Source organism: Rattus rattus, chromosome 1, assembly GCF_011064425.1.
Source record: "Rattus rattus isolate New Zealand chromosome 1, Rrattus_CSIRO_v1, whole genome shotgun sequence".
In the NCBI taxonomy this organism is placed as follows: Eukaryota; Metazoa; Chordata; class Mammalia; order Rodentia; family Muridae; genus Rattus; species Rattus rattus.
Window position 1 is genome coordinate 40,168,600 of NC_046154.1, and position 22,388 is coordinate 40,190,987.

General features: G+C 39.6%; 1 protein-coding gene across 3 annotated transcripts in view; it reads left to right on the plus strand.

The window, feature by feature from the left end:
• The window catches only part of Ipp (intracisternal A particle-promoted polypeptide), a 38,015-nt gene extending 18,358 nt beyond the window's left edge, over positions 1-19,657 (plus strand). The window contains exons 4-8 of one of the 3 annotated variants that reach the window (XM_032899670.1): positions 4,330-4,467; positions 7,226-7,348; positions 9,815-10,035; positions 16,588-16,850; positions 19,271-19,657. In XM_032899670.1, the coding sequence (XP_032755561.1) occupies positions 4,330-4,467; positions 7,226-7,348; positions 9,815-10,035; positions 16,588-16,812 (707 nt within the window). In that variant the 3' untranslated portion in view covers positions 16,813-16,850; positions 19,271-19,657. Of the gene's footprint in view, positions 1-4,329; positions 4,468-7,225; positions 7,349-9,814; positions 10,036-16,587; positions 18,358-19,270 lie in introns of those variants that run through there. The other 2 variants (XM_032899674.1, XM_032899678.1) reach the window with 2 other exon arrangements.
• Positions 19,658-22,388: the final 2,731 nt, after the last annotated feature.

Genomic DNA, 22,388 nt, shown 5'->3' on the forward strand with positions numbered 1-22,388 from the left:
ATTTTCTGAGGAACCTCTACAGATTGATTTCCAGAGTGATTGTACCAGTTTGCAATCCCATTAGCAGTGGAGGAGTGTTCCTCTTTCTCCACATCCTTGACAACATGTGCTGTCACCTGAGTTTTTGATCTAGAATCTCAGGGTTGTTTTGATTTGCATTTCCCTGATCACTAAGGACTTTTAACATTTCTTTAAGTGTTTCTCGGCCATTCGAGATTCCTCTGTTGTGAATTCTCTGTTTAGCTCTATATCCCATTTTTTGATTGGGTTGTTTGGTTTTTTGGAGGTTAGCTTCTTCAGTTCAGATATGGGGTTAGGGAAGGTTTTTTTCCGCAACCTGTAGGTTGCCAATTTGTCCTATTGATTACATCCTTGGCTTACAGAAGCTTTTCGGCTTCATGAGGTACTTTGGGACATTTTTATATCACTGTTTATCCACCATATTTCCCGATTCCAGCCAGGGATCAACTTTGCAAGTAGCTAAGGATAGGTAGTCTTTGTTTTGTTCTGTCCTTTGTTGTTGTTGTTGTGAGACAGGATTTCTCTCAAACTACCCTGGCCATCCTGCAACTCGCTTTGTAGACCAAGCTGGCCTCAAACCCGCCTGCTGCTGGGATTCAAGGCATGAGCCGTCACACACATCAGGACATGTAGTCTTAAACCTGCTGTGCTAATTCTAATCCGTCCAGATGAATTCTTCATTTATTTGGGACTCTAGACTTTTATTGATGGAGCGAATCCTCTACTGCTTCACTTCTTTATAGACAGGACTCTTTTGTACCTGAGGGTGACCCTGAACGTTGTTCTTGCCTCTGCTTTCCAAAGCTGGAGTTATGGGTATGTTATATGGTGGCAGGGACCAAGCCAGTGCTTAATGTGTGCTGGGTGAACATTCTATCAACAGAGCTATATCCCAACACTTCTACCCCATATCTTTCTTTCTTTTTATGACATCTTTCTGATGAACAAGTATTTTCAGTTTTAATGTAGTCATACCTATTATTTTTTATGAGGTAACTTAAGAAATTCTTTCTTACTCAAAACTCATGACTTTATACCTTTATTTTTTTTAAATAAAACTTTGTTGTTACATTTGTGTACATAATGGACTTGGAGTTTAGTTTGTATGGATAGTATGCCATAGGAAAGGACTTTTTGTCCCCTTCATGTATAACCAGTTATCATAACTAGCATAAAGGACTCTTTTCCCCATTGATCTGTGTAACTTTGACATATCCTGGAATGTCATGTTCCTTTAGTTTTTTATCTGTCCCTATTTTTTTTTTCTTTTCTTTTTTTCGGAGCTGGGGACCGAACCCAGGGCTTTGCTCTTGCCTATTTTTTTAAAATAACTTTTACATGTATTGGTGTAAGGGTGTCAGATGCCCTGGAACTGAAGTCACAGACCATTGAAAACTGACATGAAGGTGCAAGGAATTTTACCTAGGTCCTTTGGAAGATCAGACAATGTTCTTAAGTACTGCGCCATCTCTCCAGCCCCAGTCTGCTCCTGTCTTATTACTTTGGCTCTATTAAAAAAAAAAATCTTAGTTTAGGGCAAGCAAAATGACTCAGCAGATAAGAATGATTGCCACCAAGCCTGAGGACCAAGTTCCCTGTGCTGGCTAATGTTTAGTCAACTAGACACAAGATAAAGTCATTGAGGAAGAAAGGCTCTTAACCGAGAAAATGCCTCCATTGTGTTGGCTTTCAGACTAGCTTGTAGGGCATTTTTTTATTTGATGGTTGATGTGGGAGGACCCATCCCATTGTGGGTAGTGTCACCCCTGGGCAGGTGTGATCCTAGGTGTTATAAGAAAGTAGGCTGAGCAAACCATGAGTAGCAAGCCAGTAAGCAACATTCCTCTGTGGCCTCTGCATCAGCTCCTGCCTTGAATTCCTGTCCTCACTTCCCTCAGGGTGCAAACTATAAGGTCAATCAAACCCTTTCTTCCCCAAGTTGCTTATGGTCATGATGGCCATGGTGTTTTATCATAGCAAGAGAAATTCTAATTGAGATACTGTGTGACCCACATTGTTGAAGGAGAGAACCAATTCCTGCAAACTCTCCTCTGATCTTGATGAATATATGCCTTCTCACCCCTAGCCCCACCTCCCCCCCAAAAAACAAAACAGATTTAATATCTGACAGGGCTGTTTTTCTCTTATTACTCTTTTCTGTTAGGGTCTGATTACTCTTGGTTGTACTTTGTCTTAGCTAGTGTTTCTATTGCTGTGAAGAGACACCGTGACCACGGCAACTCTTACAAAGGAAAGCATTTAATTGGAGTTCGCTTACGTTTTCAGAGATTTAGCCCATTATCAGCATGGCAACAAACAGGCAGACTTGGTGCCAGAGGAGCTAAGAGTTCTACATCAGGATCCACAGGCACCAGGAAGTGAGAGACACTGGGTCTGCCCCCCACCCCAGTGACACACTTCCTCCTAATCCCTGCTGCCACCCCTTAATGACAAATCATTTAAATATTTAAGCCTATGGGAGCCATTCCTATTCAAACCACCACATTTGTACATCAGTTTTTCCACAGTGTCCACATATTTTTATTTAAATTGATATATATCACTGTGAATCATAAAATGTAAATTATAACACATTCAGGGCATATTTCCGTTTTCTTTTTCTTTTTTTTTTTTTTTTTAGAGCTGAGGACTGAACCAGGGCCTTGCGCTTGCTACGCAAGCGCTCTACCACTGAGCTAAATCCCCAGACCCGCTTGTTACATGTTTTAAAAATTGGATTATGTGCTAGGGTGACACAATTATCTTTACATTGGTTTTTTCACACTAATACTTTTAGGTTGGCACAGTCGTGTGTTTCGTTATGGCATTTGTCTCCTTGGTCTCTTTCTTGCCGATCTCCTTCATCCTCCATTCTGCCTTTATTTCACGTGTATCCCATTGGCCCTCATGCTTTTTTTCTTCTCCTTGCTTAAGGTCTTCTCCCTCTCAGAGTTAACATTGAGTTTTTTAAGAGCTTTGTTTTACTGTATGTATATCCTTACGTGTATATATGTGCACAATGCATGAGGAGGAGAAAAGGGTGAGTCCAGTAGAACTAGAGCAATCCTGTTAGTGCTCTGTAAAAACACGCATGTTCTCACCTGCCAGGCGGTCTCTCCAGTCTCCACGCCAACGTTTTCATTCCTGAGCATTATGCACCTTTATCTTTCTGTATGTTCTTTAAGTAAGAATTTTAAGCTTCTTGAAGAGTTTTATTTTGGGACAAAATCTCATATATAGACCAGGCTGACATGACCTCACAGAGGTCCCCTCTCCTCTGCTTCCCGAGTGCTAGGAATGAAGCAGTGCAGCAGCGTGCGCCACTGTCTCAGCAGATCAGCTGTCGCTTGCAAATCTGCTTAGATGATGATGGGTGTGTTACTGGGGATTGAACCTAGGACTTTATGGATGGATGCTGAACCCCTTTTCCTCAACCAGTTCACTGACTTTTTGGTGTGTGTGGGTTGGTGAGTGTAATCAGTGCTCGCGTGCACATAGCTTTGGGTTATTTACTGGAGTGTAGACATTCCAGTGCTTAAACCAGTGATGAAAAGAGCTTTCCCCTGCCCACTCCAGTCTTCTAACCACAATTCTATTTTAAGAATTAATTTCTCAGGGGTTGGGGATTTAGCTCAGTGGTAGAGCGCTTGTGTAGCAAGCGCAAGGCCCTGGGTTCGGTTCCCAGCTCCGAAAAAAAAGAAAAAAAAAAAAAGAATTAATTTCTCAAATTTTCTGCTTGTTGCTTCATATGGATTTTAATTATATTAAAATTCAAATTGTACCAGGCCATAAACTAGAATTATTACCCGAAATAAAATGGGGAGTGTAAAACTGCAGATTGTTTCTTCAAAATTTACATGAATTGTTTAAGTGGTAGAATTAGAGTAATTAAAAAGTCATATGCAGGGGCTGGAGAGATGGCTCAGCGGTTAAGAGCACCGACTGTTTTTCCAGAGGTCCTGAGTTCAAATCCCAGCAACCACATGGTGGCTCACAATCATCTGTAATGAGGTCTGATGCCCTCTTCTGGTGTGTCTGACAGTTACAGTGTGTACGAATAATGTGTATATGAATACATAAAATATTTTTTTTAAAAAAGGTCATGTGCCTTTGTTCTGTAAATGGTCTCTAATAAGTGACAGTGCTTTGAATTAAAAATATTTCGTTCTAGGCAAAGACTTTTAATGTGTATTTTAAAATTAGTCATAATGGTTGATTTCTGAAAACAGAGAATGCCAGTGTTGCCAAGTATCGTGTTATAGTTCTGTTATGCAAGCCTCACTAAGCTTGATGTCTTTTTTAAATCAGGAGAAAAGGATTCGATGATCTTTGACTGTACTGAGTGTTATGATCCAGTTACTAAACAATGGACAACTGTTGCTTCAATGAATCACCCCCGCTGTGGATTGGGAGTGTGTGTGTGCTACGGGGCAATCTATGCTTTGGGTAATTATGCTGTTTGATTTAAGAACAAACAACTGAGATTGAATTCTTGGGATCCTATAGATTTTAGAGACATTCCTTATTGACGTAAGAAATTTGCATCCAGATCTTGGGCCGAAAGAGGCAGGAGTCTGGGATTTCAAGGCCAGCCTGATTTACGTAGTAAGTTCCAGGCCTGGAAGGGGCTGCAAAAGTGAGACCTTGTTTTTAAAACAAAACCAAAAAAACCAAGTGGTTTTTGTTTTGTTTGTTTGTTTGTTGTTGTTTTGTTTTGAGACAGAGTCTTGATTTGTAGTCCAGTGTTTCTAGTGAGAAACACTAGACTAGGTTTGGCTGGGATATAGGAATGAAGGAAACTTTTTAAATTCAAAAATTAGAGAATGGGCCAGCATTCTGGAAGTTAACCCTAAAACAGTGAGTTCTAGGCCAACCTGGGCTACACTATAAAATATAAGACACCTGCTGGGTGGTGGCGGCACACGCCTTTCATCCCAGCACTCAAGAGGCAGAGGCAGGTGAATCTGTGAATTTGAGGTCAGGGCTACACACAGAGAAATTGTGTCTCAAGAAAGAAGAAGGGAAAAAGAAGAAAGAAGAAGAGGAGAAACATACAAAACCATCACCTAAGACTGAGGGATCATTGCAAAGGAGGGGGGGAAAGTGTGTAGGTCAGTGCCTTTAGGGAATGTCAGAAGATACCTCAGAAGTCTTCCCAAATGACCGCCTAAACGTGAGCTGAACAAGGACAGCAGCAGTCAGCCTTATCATGGACGGAGGAAAGCTCATAGACAACCAAGCAATGACAAGAGTGGAGAAGTAGCCTTCCCCAGGGAAGAGCACACCGACAGCTTATGTAGTACCAAAAGGTCAGCCCTGGAAACATACATACAAGAGGCATATAGATTGAACAGGTTGTTCTTATGTATTTAGGAATATATAGAATATACATGTCTGTGTGTAAAATAATTAATGAATTAATGAAAAAAGAGGTCATGAATTTAAAGACAAAGGAGTATGTGGGAGAGCTTGAAAGGAGGAAAACAAGGGAAGGAGTGATGTAATTATAATCTCAACAAGAAAGAACTAATAAAAGAACAGTAATCCAGCTGAAAAGACAACAAAAATAACTGCACGGGAGGCAGAGGCAAGCAGACCTGAGTTCAAGGCCAACCTGGTCTTCATAATGAGCTTCAGGGAATCTAGGACTACACAGTGCTACTATGTCCAAAGAAACAAACACACACACCTGGAGAGTATTTAGAAAATGATACTTGGGAATGGAAAGTCCTTAAATTCATCCTAAATAAGTAGTATACTGTAGTTTGGCTTAGGATTGGCCTTGGTAAGTATTTACTGTTTTGAAGCTACTAAAGTCATGTTAAAAACTAGTTTACAAGGAGCGTATGGGAGGTAGAAGCAGATCATCTCTGAGCTCAAAGTCATTCTGATCTACATGACGAGGTCTCGGACAGCGAGGGCTACATAATATGTTGTCTTTAAAAAAAAGGAATGAATAAAAAAGGAAAGAGAGTCTTGTGGTCAGGTATATTAGTGCTTTTTGTTGTTGTTGTTGTTTTTCTAGACAAGGTTTCTCTGTGTATCCGTGACTTTCCTGGAACTCACTCTGTAGACCTGGCTGGCCTTAAACTCAGAGGTCTGCCTGCTTCTGCCTCCTGAGTACTGGGATTAAAGGTATCTGTTGGCAGATTTGTTTTATTATTTTATTGGGTTCTTATACCTCTACTTCCCTTCCAACCTTCCAACACTGTGCAGGAGAAGATTAGAGGAAAAAGAGAACATAGACCTCTATAGGCGACTTCTGCTGATTAGGAGCATTGGGGTCCTGGGGCAAGTCCAACCTTCATCATCAGAATATCCAGCAGTCCAGCAAACCAGCAGTCCAGCAATAGCAAACACAGCAGCAGGGACAGCAGGGACCAGCAGGAAGGACCTGCAGGAGGGACCGGCAGGGAGGGAGGGGAGGGAGATCAGAAGGGGAAGCAGTAGCCACTACGGGCCCTCTTGGAGCTCTCCCCTTATATCTCCTCCAGAGTCTCCAGAATTAAACTTAATTGCAGCTGACAAAAATCATGTCCCTGCTAGTAAATGAGGCAAATCGTAATCACCTGCTATGAAGCAGCCTTTTATCCCACAAAACAAAAATGTATTCACATAACTGGGTTTTTAAAAAACAAAACAAAACTCAGGGCTGGACAGGTCGCTCAGTGGTTAAGAGCACCAACTGCTCTTCCAGAGGTCCTGAGTTCAATTCCCAGCAACTACATGGTGGCTCACAACCATCTGTAATGGGATCTGGTGTGTCTGAAAACAGCTACAGTGTGCTCATATACAACAAATAAATAAATAAATCTTAAAAAAAAAGCTTTCATAACAGGCATGCCCCACCACCATCTGACTGTTAGTACATATCTTTAATCCAGCTTTCAGAAGCAGATGCATGCAAAGCTCTGAGTTCCATAAAAGCCAGGGTTATATAGTGAAACTATTCCAAAAATTAAAAATAAGTTTTTGGAAAATTGTATTTCCCCTACAATATGCTAAAGTTTTCTGTTTTTTTTTTTTTACTCTATGATGAATAAATCCGAACTTTACATTCTGACTTTTCATGTCAACTTAGGTCACCTCTGGTCCTTGTGGACTCATCTGTAAGAGGAAATAGTTGGACGAGGTGGTTTCTAAAGTCTTTATCATAAGGAAGATTCCCTCGTCTCAGAAATTATTATTTTCCATTTTGTTACAGGTGGGTGGGTTGGAGCTGAGATTGGTGACACCATTGAACGATTTGATCCTGATGAAAATAAATGGGAAGTCGTTGGCAACATGGCAGTGTCACGCTACTACTTTGGGTGCTGTGAAATGCAAGGTATTTATAAAATGTTTTTTTCTGTTCAGTTACCAGCAATACAGTAGTTATCATTTTGCTGTGTATGTACACTTATGTGTGGTTTTGCTTAGAATTGGCCTTGATTAGTATAATAATTTTGAAGATATAGAAGTCAAGTTAAATAATTTGGGGGAGCAGGGCACGGTGCTGCATCCTTTTGAGACAAGGTTTCTCTGTGTATCCCTAGCAAGATGGGTGTGTGTGTGTGTGTGTGTGTGTGTGTGTGTGTGTGTAAAAATCTGTTTATAAAAACAATTTGAGAGGCGGACAAAAGGTAAATGAGCTTCTACCAAGTGTAACTGAATTTAATTCCTGAAACCCACATGGTAAGAGAGAACCACCTCCTGCAAATTGTTCACTGACTTCCACACAGGCCTGTGGTGTGCACACATGTGCATATGATATGCAAAGCAAATAGATGTAAGTTAATGAACTACTTGAGGCCTTGTTTTCAAAATATATTTTAGGTCTGTTATTGAAAAAGTAGTGTTAAGCGCAAGGCCCTGGGTTCGGTGTTAATAATATAGAAATTCTAGCTTTTACCTCTTGTATTATTGTTTTGTTTCTGTAGTGTCAGAATAATTTTTTCTAATGTTGAACACTTCAGATGGGGGGTTGGGGATTTAGCTCAGTGGTAGAGGGCTTGCCTAGCAAACGCAAGGCCCTGGGTTCCGTCCTCAGCTCCGGAAAAAAAAAAAAACAAACAAACAAACAAACAAACAAACAAACAAAAACTTCAGATGGGAGCCAGATATTATAGTGAGAATTATGAAATTTGGATTTCTTTTAAAAAACACAGAAATAGGGTCTGGAGAGATGGTCAGGGGTTAAAAGCACTGATTGCTTTTCCAGTGGTCTTGAGTTCAATTCCCAGCAATCATATGGTGGCTCACAACCATCTGTAATGGAAGCTGATGCCATTTTCTGGTGTATCTGAAGACAGTGACTGTACAGTGTACTTCCAGACATAAAATAAATAATTCTTTTTAAAAATCCATAAAAATATTGTCAGAATATGTTTTCATTTTTTAAAGATTATATATATGTTTATGTATATGTACACTGTAGCTGCCTTCAGACACACCAGAAGAGGGCATTGGATTCCATTACACATGGTTGTGAGCCACCGTGTGGTTGCTGAGAATTGAACTCAGGAACTCTGGAACAGCAGTTAGTGCTCTTAACCGCTGAGCCATCTCTCCAGCCCTTTGTTTTCATTTTAATCCAGGTGTGGGATGTGGGGCTGCTGTGGACTGTCCGCAGCAGCGACTATGATTTGCCTTGTGCTTCAGCAGAGGCGTGGTTTTGCAGTGCAGAGTTTCTTTGGTCTTACAATATTTGTAATTCTGAGAACGTTTCAGAGGGTATAAAAATGTTAGAACCCTCATGGGGGATGGGTGGCTGTTGGTCACTGAGGGGGTTGGTTGTAGTGTGTTAGTAGTCATGCTCAAAAAACAAAACAAGAAGAAAGAAATTAGATTCGGGAATCTCTATCTGTCTATCCTTCTTTCTCTCCTACCTTGTGATAAGAGGAGAAACCAGGAAGGGAAGAGGAATAACTGGTCAAAAAAAGAAAAACCCACAAAGTAGCAAAGATAGTTACAGGGTATGGTGATGCACACCTTTAATTCCAGCACTTGGTAGGCAGAGGCAGATGGATCTCTGAGTTGAAAGCTAGCCTGAAAGCTAGCTAGTTGAAAGATCCTGTCTAAAACACACACACACACACACACACACACACACACACACACACACACACACACACACCCCAAAAGTAAAGAAACTTCAGACAGGTGCTAAAGAAATAGTTTGGTGGGGTTGGGGATTTAGCTCAGTGGTAGAGTGCTTGCCTAGCAAGCGCAAGGCCCAGGTTGGGGTCCCCAGCTCCAAAAAAAAGAACCAAAAAAAAAAAAAAGAAATAGTTTGGTGGGTAAATTTGCCTGCTGCCAGGCCTGCCAACTTGGTGGTGGGCATTAATAACAGACTCCTGAAAATTGTCATCTGAACCCAACATCCTTTATACAGCATGTGGAACTAACCTGTCATTCTTTGATGAAACTGTAGTCACCAGTAAGTGTTCATATTGGTTTTATACCATCCTACTTTTAGAGATCTACAGATGCACACACAAATAGTGTTTTTTTAAAGAACAGGAAAAAAATCTAGATAGAGTAGCTGTTTCGTAAAGTATTTGATGTGTCTTCCTTTAGTGTCATTTTCTCACATCAACACCTAAGTAGAGAGAAAGTACAAAAACAGTTTGTTTGTTTAATTTTTTTACACAGGGTCTCATTCTGTAGCTCCTGCTGTTGTCCTGGAACTCACTATGTCGACCAGGCTGGTCTGATGGCTTCTGCCCCCTGTGTACTGGATCAGAGGCTTGTGCCACCGTGGTTGGCCTGTACCTGTTCAATAGAAACTGAGCACAAATCTGCCATTTTTCAGGTTTAATTTATGCAGTTGGAGGAATCAGCAATGAGGGACTAGAGCTCCGTTCCTTTGAGGTTTACGATCCACTTTCCAAGCGCTGGTCTCCACTTCCTCCTATGGGAACCAGAAGAGCATATCTTGGGGTGGCAGCACTCAATGACTGCATTTATGCTATTGGAGGGTGGAATGAGACACAAGACGCCCTTCATACTGTAGAAAAATACTCCTTTGAAGAGGTAGGTTGGACGATTTCAAATGTTTAGTGCCTTATTTCTTATAATACCTGTTAGATCTGTAGTGATGTGTTGTTCTCTTTCACTCATTATTTTGACTATCAATTTTATCTTTCTTTTTTAAAGAATAAACTTTACATGTCATTTTTTTTTTATTTCTGTTAATTGCTGTCCATTTTCTATTTTTTTTTCTTGCTTGTGTATTTTGGTTTTTTGCCCTTTTCTAATTTGTTAAATTATTAACTGAGATGGCAGATTATAAATCTTCATTTTCTTATCATTTATAGCTATAATGTTCTTTTAAGTTTTGGTGTAGGGTGGAGAGATTGTTTAATGACTAAAATCAATGGCTGCTCTTGCAAGAGATAACCCAGGTTCAGTTTCCAGTACCTACCTACATGCAGCTCACGACTGTCTGAACTCCAGTTTCAAGGCACCCAGCATTCTCTTTTGGCTGCCTTTGGCAGCACACGCACACATGGTGTAAAACACACAAGAAGGCACAACACTAATACACATAATTTAAAGCTGTTAACAATGTTAGTGGCTTGTGTGAACAAATGGTCCTGACTCTGTTAGGCTGCAGCCCTGTAAATTTTCTTTAGGTACTACTTTCTCTGCATCCTACATATTTGATAGTGTTTTGTTTCAATTTTTAAACCTTTATTAGTTTTTATGTATGTGTACATGTTGTGGCTTCGTGACTTTATGTGTACAACATGAATGGAGACCAGAGGGCAGTGAATCCCCTAGAACTTCAATCACAGGCAGTTGTGGGGTATCAATTGAGTCTGCTAGGAATCAAAACTGGGTCATCTGTAAGAGCAGTAAGAATTCTTAATCACTGAGCTATCTCTCCAGGTCCTCCTGTCTTTTAATTAATATTACCTTAAAATATTTTTTAAATTTCTGATAATTCTTTTGGGCCAGTGGGTTGTTAAAAGTATCTTATTGCTTTGGGAGTATTTAACTAAATAGTCAAATGCACACCGAGACACTGTGGGTCGCTGGGTCCACACAATAACATGAAATATATATATAATGTGATTTACTAATATATGGAGATTTTCCACATATTTTTAAGTACTAGTTTCTATTTTTTTAATTTTTATTTAAGTCTACTTATTATTTAGAGTGTGTATGTGTGTGCGTGTGTGATCTCTACATTATATATGTGGAAATGAGAGGGTAGTTTGCAGGGCTTGGTTCTCTCTATCATATGGGTACTAGGGATTGGATTCTAATTGTCAGTCCTGGTGGGATGCACATATACCTGCAGTTTTGTTTGTATTTTTAATTTAAATTTTTTAATTATTATTATTATGTGTGTGCATATTTTAAGATAAGGTCTTTGATGGGTGGTGGTATCACAGGTCTCCAACCACTTGTGAGACAAAGGCAGGTAGATCTTTTTTTTTTTTTTTAATATTTTATTTATTTAGTATATATAGGTACATTGTAGCTGTCTTCAGATACACCAGAATCTGTTATAGATGGTTGTGAGCCACCATGTGGTTGCTGGGAATTGAACTCAGGACCTCTGGAAGAGCAGTCAGTGCTCTTAACCGCTGAGCCATCTCTCTAGCCCCCTTAAAAGTCTTTATACAGTGTGCAATGATCCATGCCTTTTTTTTTTTTCTTTTTTTTTTTTCCGGGGCTGGGGACCGAACCCAGGGCCTTGTGCTTTTTAGGTAAGCGCTCTACCCCTGAGCCAAATCCCCAACTCTAGGCCGGTAGATCTTTTGGGTTCAAGGCCAACCTGCTGTACAGAGTGAGTTCCAAGGCAGCCAGTACTCTACAGGGAAACCCTGTTTGGAAAACAAAAGCAAAACAAAGACAAGGTCTTATTACAAGTCCTAGGGTGCCTTTGAGTGAGCTCTTGTAGTCCTGACCTACCTTTAGCTGGCCATCCTCTTGCCTCAGGCATCTAAGATTTTTTCTAATTAAATTCTATTTTGATCAAAGAACACATTTGCATTGTTCCTATTTTAATAAACATTTCATAAAAATTCTGAAAAGAATTTGTATCGTGCTGGTATTTTGTGTTCTTAATATCTATTAGGTCAAGGCAGTCTGAGAAATCAGTAAGAAAGAAAAGGCTTAGTAACATTTACGTTTGTAAATGTGGATTTGTCTGTTTCTTTCTTAGTTTCTGTCATGTTTGGTTCATACTTTTTAATAGTTCTGTATTACCCATTGATAGAAATTAAAGAAACAATACAAAGTGAGCCTATGGTCTCTTTATTCTTGTCAGGGAACATTTTGGGAGAAAGGTAAAGCTCTCTCTAACTGCAAACATAACTCTAAGGCATCCAAATTTGTCTTAATTAAATGTAAATTTTTTTCAACTATGCCAGTTTTGTGATGTTCTTTGTAATTATAGATTTTTTTTTAGCCTTCAAATGTAATCTACTATTTCATTTCTAAAACCTTATATCTGGGGATGGGGACGGTGGCCCATACCTTTAATTCTAGAACTCTGGAGGCATAAACTAGTGGATCTCTGTGAGTTCAATACTAGCCTGGTCTACAGAGCAAGTTCCAGGACGTCCAGAGCTACACAGAAACCCTGTCTTGAAAGACCAAATAAATAAATTAAATTAAAAATAGAAATAAAGGGGGTTGGGGATTTAGCTCAGTGGTAGAGCACTTGCCTAGCAAGCGCAAGGCCTTGGTTCGGTCCCCAGCTCCGAAAAAAAAAAAAAAAAAGAAATAAAGGTTTGTTTTTATTTATATGTTTATGTCTGTGTGCCTTCAATGTGTGTTCAGATACCCGCAGAGGTCAGATAAGGGTATAAGCCTCCGGAAGTATAGGTGGGTATTAGCCTCCACATATGGATGCTGGGATAAGATTTAAACTCAGATCCTCCAGAAGCAACAAGTCCTCTTAGCTAATGATCTCTCTCCAGGCTCTCTTCTTTCCGTTTTACTTACATATTTGATTGATTGATTGATTGGATCAATTGATTGATTTATGTGCATTGCTGTTTTGTCTGTATGTGTGTCTGTGTGAGTGCCAGATCCTCTAAGTGCTCTTAACCGTCGTCGTCGTCGTCGTCGTCGTCGTCATCATCATCATTCCTATTTTTTTGTTTTGAGACAGAGCCTCACCATGTATCATTGGCTGGCTAGGAACTCACTATTTAGACCAGGCTGATGGTAACTCACCAGGATCTTCTTGCTTCTGTCTCACAAGTGCTAGGTTTAAAGGCATGGACTACCACATGTGACTTCCTTTATTTAAAAAAGAAATAACTTGTGGGGCTGGAGAAATATGTCATCTGTTAAGATCACTTACTGCTTGGGGATTTAGCTCAGTGGTAGAGCGCTTGCCTAGCAAGCGCAAGGCCCTGGGTTCAGTCCCCAGCTCCGAAAAAAAGAAAAAAAAAAAAAAAGATCACTTACTGCTCTACCAGAGGAGCTGGATTTTGTTTCCAGCACCCAAATCAGGTAGTTCGTAACTCCCAGTTCCAACACTCTTCCCTTAGCACTTGCATATATGTACTGCACATAAACTCATACATGAAAACACATACACACCAACAAAATTAAATAGGTCTTTGGGGATTTTTGTTTCGCTTTGTTTTTTGTTCGTGGGTTTTGTTGTTTTGTTTGTTTGTTTGGGTTTTTTTGTTGTTGTTTTGGGGCTTTTTTGTTGTTTGTTTTTTTAGGGTTTGGTTTTTTGAGATGAAGTTTCTCTGTATAGCCCTGGCTGTCCTGGAACTCACTCTGTAGATCAGGCTGGCCTTGAACTCATAGAGCACTGTCAGCATCTGCCTCCTGAGTCCTGGGATTAAAGGAGTATTCCGCATACCTTACCTTAAAATATAACTTTTCACTATGGAAAAATCATTCCTTGTTTTCAAGCTATATAAAAATGTAATACTTGCTCCTTGCAAATACATTCTGGAGGTTATGAACTCTACCTGACGGTCCTAGAAATAAAGTCTCCATGTTGAAATAAATCTGGAGAATATTGTACAGTGTATTATTCTCTTGGAAAATTAGAAGGATTTTGTTAGCACAAAACTTTAAAAATCTCTTAAAGGAACAGGGCAGGGGTTGATGCACAACGTTTATCCCAGTACTAGGAAGGCAGAGGCAAGTGGATCTCTGTGAGTTCGAGGCCAGCCTGGACTACAGAGCAAGTTCCAGGACATCCAGGACTACCCAGAGAAATCCTGTCTTGAAAACCCAAAACAAAAAACCTCTTAAAGGGCCTAGTGGCTCTGTGAGTAAAGGCACTTGTAGAGCAGGCCTGGTAACCTCTGTTTCAACCCCAGAGTCCACATACGGAGAACTGAAGTAGTCATTTGACCTCCATATACATGCTGTATCACATATGTCTACAGACACACAAACTAATAAATAGATTTTTTTTAAAAAAAGATTTGTTTATTTTTATGTATGTAAGTACACTGCAGCTGTCTTCAGACACACCAGAAGAGGGCATCAGATCCCCATTACAGATAGTTGGAGGGCTCCATGTGGTTGCTGGGAATTGAACTCAGGACCTCTGGAAGAGAAATCAGTGTTCTTAACGACTGATTCATCTCTCCAGCCCAAGAAATAGATTTCTAGAAGATATTCAATTATTGTTTTTATATGTGTATATATGTTCTAGTTAGGGTTACTATTGCCATGATGGAACAAACACCTTGACCAAAAGCAACTTGGGGAGGAAAGGGTTTATCTGGCTTAAGCTCCCACATTGTAGGAAGGAATCCATCACTGAAGGAAGTCAGGACAGGAACTCACACAGCCTTGGAACCTGGAGGCAGGAGCTGATGCAGAGGACATTGGCAGGTGCTGTGTACTAGTTTGCCCATTGTGGTTTGCTCAGCCTGCTTTCTCACTCATCACTAATTAAGAAAATGCTCTACCGCTGGATCTTATGGAGGCATTTTCTCAACTGCCCAGCTGCATACTCCAAAATTTTACATTTCTTTCTGATGCAAAGGGCTTTTCAAATCCCTAATTTCTTTCAGCTCTTTTGACTTCTCTTAGGCTGGCTCCATAACTGGTCTGCAGCTCTCTTTGGCAGGTAATCCTCCAACTTTGGAATTCTCTATTATTTTGGGGTCCAGAGAAATCCTGGCTTTACCCTTACGGCTTCAGGAAATGGCCTTTCTAGTCCTCCAAGACCCTAACTCATGCCTGCTCTCAGTGACTAAAGTCACAGAGGGATATTCCAAAATCCTTTTCTTGTATCCTTGACTCTAAAGCTAGAATCACATTGCCAAGTTCTGCTGCTACATTCTTCTGTATATGTATCACAAGAATGGTTTCTGAGTCACTATATGTTCTTCCCTTCTGAAACTTATTGGACCCAGCGGCCATCATACTTTACAATTCTTTCAGTACCACTGTCTTCCACTCCTACTAGTATGGCCATTAAGCCTGGCTTAAAGCATCCTATTGATTTTTTTCAGTCCAAATTTCCAAATCTTCCATATTCTTTCAACAAACAGAATGGTCAGGCAGACCTATCACAGCAAAACCCTACTTCCGAGTACCAGCTTCTGTCTTAGTCATTGTTTTCCTGCTGTAAAGGGACACCATGACCACAGCAACTCTTATGAAAGGGCGTATTTAATTGGGGGCTTATTTACAGTTTCAGAGTTGTCCATTATTGTGGTGGAGAGCAGGACTGTATGCAGGCAGGTGCTGGAGCAGTAGCCAAGTGCTACATCCTCATCTTTAGGCAGAGAGAGAGATGGAGCCTAGGGCTGGCATGCCCTTTTGCAACCCCAAAGTCTACCTCTAGTGACACATTTCCTCCCACAGACCACACTTCCTAATCCTTCTAATCCTTTCAAATAGTACCACTCCCTGGTGACCAGACACATATTTACCGACTTATTGGGCTATTCTTTTTCAAACCACCACAAGCACCGAGTCCTTTGAACTGCTGAGCCATCTCTCCAGCTACCTAAATAAAAACTTTGAAGAATCTTTAAAAAGTCTTTTCATATAAAGCCTATTTGCCCCTTGGTACGTGATGATCTCTTCATTTTGAATGTATTGCTTGCATTTTATAGACTTAGGTTCTCAGAATTTTGGCTTCAATGACTCCTACATGTTTTTTAAAACAGATTTCTTTACATTATTTTATTTGTATGGGTGTTTTGCCTTCATGAATGTTGTATACCACATGTATACAGTGCATGCAGAGTCCAGAAGAGAGTGTTGGTGTTAGGTCCTGTAGAACTAGAGTTACAGATGGTTGTTAGCCCTCATGTAGGTACTGAGAACTGAATCTCAGTTTTCTGCAAGACCATTGAGTTCTTTTAACCACTGAGCCTTCTCTCCAGTCCCTCTACAAGACTTCTAGAATATCACCTGATCATAATTTATAGTTGCTATGTTTAACTATCATTTCTCTAGATTCACTGTTTTGTCATACCTATGCAAAAGTTTATTTTAAAAAGTTGTATATATTTCCTTAATTGCTTTGTTTGAATTTAAACATGTAAAGTCTAAGTATATAATTTCTTGAAATTTTATTATCCTTTTATGACAGTACTAATGTTAATTCTTTTCTCATTTTACTAGGAAAAGTGGGTTGAAGTTGCTTCAATGAAAGTGCCTAGAGCAGGCATGTGTGTTGTGGCAGTCAATGGTCTTCTGTATGTTTCTGGAGGCCGATCTTCTAGCCATGATTTCTTGGCCCCAGGTACTTTGGACTCGGTTGAAGTTTACAACCCTCATTCAGATACTTGGACTGAAATTGGTAATATGATCACTAGTCGTTGTGAAGGGGGTGTTGCTGTATTGTGACAGCGAAGGCACAGAAGCACAAGGAACATTTTGAAAATGTAGGTTCTGACCATTTGCAAATCAAACATGTATTTGTAATATGATCTTCTGATTCTTTTGAGTATTCCATATATTGAATAGATGAGTAAAGAATGATTTTTTTTAAATTTGAATGAGAATGGATATGGAACATATCTTAAATTAATAAAGTACTCTTACAATTTTTCAAAACTTAGCAACAATACAAACCGTATTTATGCCTTACAGTTATTCAGTTCTCAATAGAATCCTAATTGTAAGAATTGTTTGCTAGAATCTTCTAGACAATAGTGTGTTTTGGCTATTCCTCCAGTGCCACTCAAGTGGAAACATAGCCTGTATATAGTGTAAAGATGAGACAGTTAAAATTTTTCTATAATTCATGATTTGATCCAGAACATAATTTCCCTAATGTCACGTGACCTACAGAGAAGTCACCGAAGCTGTCCCCCATTATTTTATTGGCAGCAGAATATTAGGAAGGGAGATAGTGAATATCTGGGTTTTTTGTTTTGTTTTCTGAGACAGGGTCTCTATGTAGCTCTGGCTGTTTTGGAACTTTCTATGTAGACCAGGCTGGCCTCAAACTCAGAGAGATCTGTCTGTTCCTGCCTCCTGAGTGCTGGGATATCTAGATATCTAGATAGGTCTTGCTTTTGATAGTCTAAGAGAATATTTTGCTTTGATTCTGAGAATGCAGGTAAGGAATTAATAGGTTCTTGGTGAAAGTTTTTTACTTATTTTTATTTATATGGCTGTGTGTGTACGTGTGTGTCTATATGTGGGCCATGTATGCGCAGGTGCCTGCTCTGGCCAGAAGAGGGAGGAGTAGCCCCTGGAACTGGAGTTACAGGTGTTTGTAAGCTGCCTGATGTGGGTGCTGGGAACTGAACGATTAGGTCCTTAGAAAGGGCTGCAAGTGCTCTTCGCTTTTGAGCCCTCTCTCTAATCCCCCTTGATGACAGTTGGTTTTCAGTATATGTGTGAGAGTTTTACCTGCAGTTTTGTCTGGAATCTGGCATTAATGATGGTTGTGAACTGCCATGTGGGTGCTGGGGCCTTCTGGAAGAGCAGCCAGTGCTCCCAACTGCTGAGCCATCTTTTAAGTCCATTATGACAGTTCTTTATTGAAGTGGTATGTAATGGGTATAAGGGTCCCACCAGGCATCATTTCTTAGAAGTTTCTTTATTTCCTAGGTAGTTATCAACTGTTTAGTTTTAGAAAGAGGGACTTTTGTTAAGATTATCAAGCTTTGTTTACTTGTCCTTGGGTAAGCGTATGCAATAGCTTACTATACTACTACTGCCTGGTTTGGAAAAAGCTGAATTGTAGTTACAGCTTTTGCTTGCTTTGTTTTTGAGATAGCCTTACTTCTACAGCCCAGGTTAACAGTGAACTCTCAACATTCTATCTGCTTCAGCCTGCCAAGTGTATGAGCCACCACACGTGGCTGTAGGTACAGTTTTGAGTATCCTTATTCTGAAGTCTGCAAGTTTTTGAATGGGAACATCTAATGCAAAAAAAAAAAGAAGAAGAAAAAAGGTTTTGGATATTGGATCATTTTAGATTTCTGATTTTCGGGTTAGAGAGATGGCTCAGTGGTTAAGAGCACTGACTGCTCTTCCAGAGGTCCTGAGTTCAATTCCCAGCAACCATATGGTGGCTCACAACCATCTATAATGGGATCTGATGTGTCTGAAGACAGCTACAGTGTGCTCATATACATAAAATAGATAAATAAATCTTTAAAAAAGGATAGATTTCTGATTTTCAAAATTAGGGATTTCAGCTGATGAGTGCTACATAAAAATTCTAAAATCTGATGTATTCTGAAATCCAAACCCTTCTAGTCCCAAGCATTTCAGATCTTTATCAGGGATTTAACCTATCAGGTGCAAATGTTTTATAGACAAAAATTGTTAAGTTTTAACTACCTTGGATCTAAAACGGCCTCTAAAAAACTTCGTTTCCCTGATAGTCATTGTAGGAGTCGTTTTTGCTGAACTGTGAAGGCCATCATCATTGCTTTTATCTGCTAGCCAGTTAGAACCCCTTTATTGACGTTTTGCATATTTTAGACTTAACTGGCTGAGGCAGAAATGTAATGTCGAGATGTTCAGTATTTGGGTATGTATGATTAGTACAGCAGAGTCCTGAAACATCAGCTAAATGTGCACTAATTCTTGGGCCATAACACATTGTTTTTGAAAGAATGTACTAATTAATAAAATTCTGTTTTCTTTGAATTAACTTAGTTCATTAGCATTACTGAATTAACAAAGTGTTAATAGTATTACACTGGCTTTTGTTTTTAATTTTAGAAATGTATATTTAGTTATATAATTCCATTTTCAAAGAAATTAAAGTGATCTTTCTCCAAAATGTTTGGAAATGTTTGTATGTTTCTAAATACTTTATCCATTTTATATGTGCTGGCAGATACCTGAAGTCCCATCTACTGGAGGAAGCTGAGGACAAGTGCTAAAGGCTACATAAAGTACTAGAGTTGCGAGAAAGAATTACAGCAGGGATAGAGAGCTCACGAAACACCTCCTCCTCACATGCACTAACCCCGCACTTAGCGCCTCAATAAACAACAAAAAAAAAATCAAACAAAATTAATTTTTTTCTTTTGAAGACCATGGGCAATGTACTTGAGAAATCAGTTTTTAGCCAGGTATGGTGTCTCACAACTTTAATCTTAATACTTGACCAGAGAAAGGAAAATCGCCATAAACTTGAGGCTAGCCTGCTCTACACAGCAAGATCTAGGCCAGAAGCAGCTATGCTACAGAACTATTTTTATTAAGAATAACTTAATAAAACTTTTTTTAATAAGTTTCCCAAGGGGTGGTGGTATACACCTTTAAATTCCAGCACTCAGGAGGCAGAGGTTGGTGGATTTCTAGGAGTTGAAGGCCAACCTGGTCTATAGAATGAGCTCCAGGACGGACAGAGAACCCGAATGTGAAATAACCAAAGGTAGAGGTGGTGGCAGGGAATCTCACTCTGTAGCCATGGCTGGCCTGGAACTCATGTAGACCAGATGATTACGAACTCAGAGATCCACAGAACTCTGCCTCCTAACTGCTGAAATTAAAGATGTATACCATCATGCCTAGCTGTAATAGATTTTTTTAAAAAGTTTTTACAGTTTACTTATTTGTGTATGAGTGTTCTATCTGCATGTATATCTGTGTATCGGATCCCATTATAGAAGGTTGTAAGTTACCATGTGGTTGCTGGGCATTGAACTCAGGACCTCCGGAAGAGCAGCCAGTGCTCTTAACCACTGAGTCATCTCTCCAGCCCGACTGTAACAGATTTTTAAAGGATATATTTTAATTCACCTGAAAGTTAATATTTTGAAAGTGAAGTTGGGCAGTTGGCTTGAAAATATGGCTAGTTTCTCTGGAAGAGAACATTGGAAATGAGGGGGAAACTTGAAATAACTGAGTATAAGTAACCTAGAAGCAAAAAAGCACTCTCATGAAAACAGTTGAACAGAATCTGAAGAACCTCTGAAAAAGTCAAGCTTTCCATCCATACCAGCCTGTATTCTGTATATTTAAAAACGAAACCCAGTGATTTCAGACTGTTACATTACCTGATGAGGCCTTTAGACATCCAAGTGAGGTCTGCTGTGATAATGTACAAGTCTAATATTGCTTCTGTTGACTGTATGCTACAGAAATTCAAGCAAAGGGCTGAGACAATGCCTTGATGCTTCACTGTGAGGACCAGAGTTCAGATCTGATAAATTCACTATAATGCTGGTTAGACATCTTCAGAGCAAGCTGCTATCAAGACTATCCATATGAGCCACTCTGGGTTTGACTGAGACCCACATCAATGATTAAAATGGAAGAGTGACAGTGACAGAGAATGATCCCTGCCATTTACCTTGAGCCTCCACATGTGCAAAATACACATATACACAATACCGCACACAAAAAAACCAGGGTTGGGGGAAACCAAGGAGAATATTGTCTCCATACTTCTGGAGGCAAGAAATGCGAAATCAGTGAAACCAAAAGGAAGTTCCTTCCTTTTGAGGGCTCTGTGCTCCAAGCGTCTGGTCTGGTCTGGTAGGTGGTCATTATCACAGACATGCGGCACTTATTCTCCACGGTCCCTAACAGTCCCTTCTACAAAAACACTAATCAGACCACATAAAGGCCCATCACAATCACAATATAGCAAATTACATTACAATATAACTATGTAAAGGTTCCTATTTCTGAAAGTCACATGATGACTTACTAGGTGTTAGTAGTTTAAAAGCTTAGAGTGGGGTTGGGGTTTTAGCTCAGTGGTAGAGCGCTTGCCTAAGCGCAAGGCCCTGGTTAGGTCCCCAGCTCAAAAAAAAAAAAAAAAAAAAAAAAAAAAAAAAGCTTAGAGTGGTTAGAGGTAGTTAAGTGTGTAAAAAAGCAAACATGTTGCTCCTTTGATACATTTCCTCCTTTTTCTTTATCTGGAGACTATTTTAGTGTTTGTAATCAAACCCTCATAGACTAGATATTCAGTATGTTAACTTTGAACAGATGGGGAGAAATATGTAAATACCAGTATTTATATACTATTAAATATATATATTTAAATACCAGTTAATTTATATACTATGCCAACTGACTATATAAAACTGGCAAACTTCGGGTTCGGGATTTAGCTCAGTGGTAGAGCGCTTGCTGCAGGAAATCCCCCACCCCGGGCTGGGGACCGAACCCAGGACCTTGCGCTTCCTAGGTAAGCGCTCTACCACTGAGCTAAATCCCCAACCCGGTAGAGCGCTTGCATAGCAAGCACAAGGCCCTGGGTTCGGTCCCCAGCTCCAAAAAAAAAAAAAAAACAACAAAAAAAACCCCAAAAACTGGCAAACTTCCCCAAAGTTGATATAGAACTTGAGTCTTCAAAAATTCAAATGTGTATGTATACACATCTATATCTATATATGACCAAAACTAGCATCAGTAGCACAGTGGCTTTCCTTGGTTCTACAATCACCTGAATAAATGATGGAGACATCTTAGATGTTTTGTTAAAAATAAATAAAAATCCTACCAGCAAAGTTCTATCACTGTTGTGATGCCTGCTACATTTTATTATATTGACAGTCATCATCTGGAATGAAAATACTCTTACTGTAGTGTAACATTACAAACATCAAAAAGCACAGTGACTATGTTGATAGTTATATCATAGTAGGAATTACTAGAAAATGTGTGTGTATAATTTACTCTTAAAACTTGTAGTGTTTGACTGCTTATATCAAAGATATAACATTCAAAAATAATTACCTTTGATTCATACTTACACGACGTAATCTCTGATCCTCCTAAGTGCTAGGATTAAAGACTTGTGTTATTATTCCCAGTTTGTGGAGTACTGGGGAGCAAGGGAGCAAACTGAGGGCTTAGCATGATAAGAAGTATTTTATTCACCAAGCTACATTTTCAAACTAGGGAATCTACACACATACATACCGACCCCAGGCTAGAGTTTAAAGTTAAAATCCAAACTGCTAGCCTGTGGGTGGATTGCGCAGTAACAGTGCTTG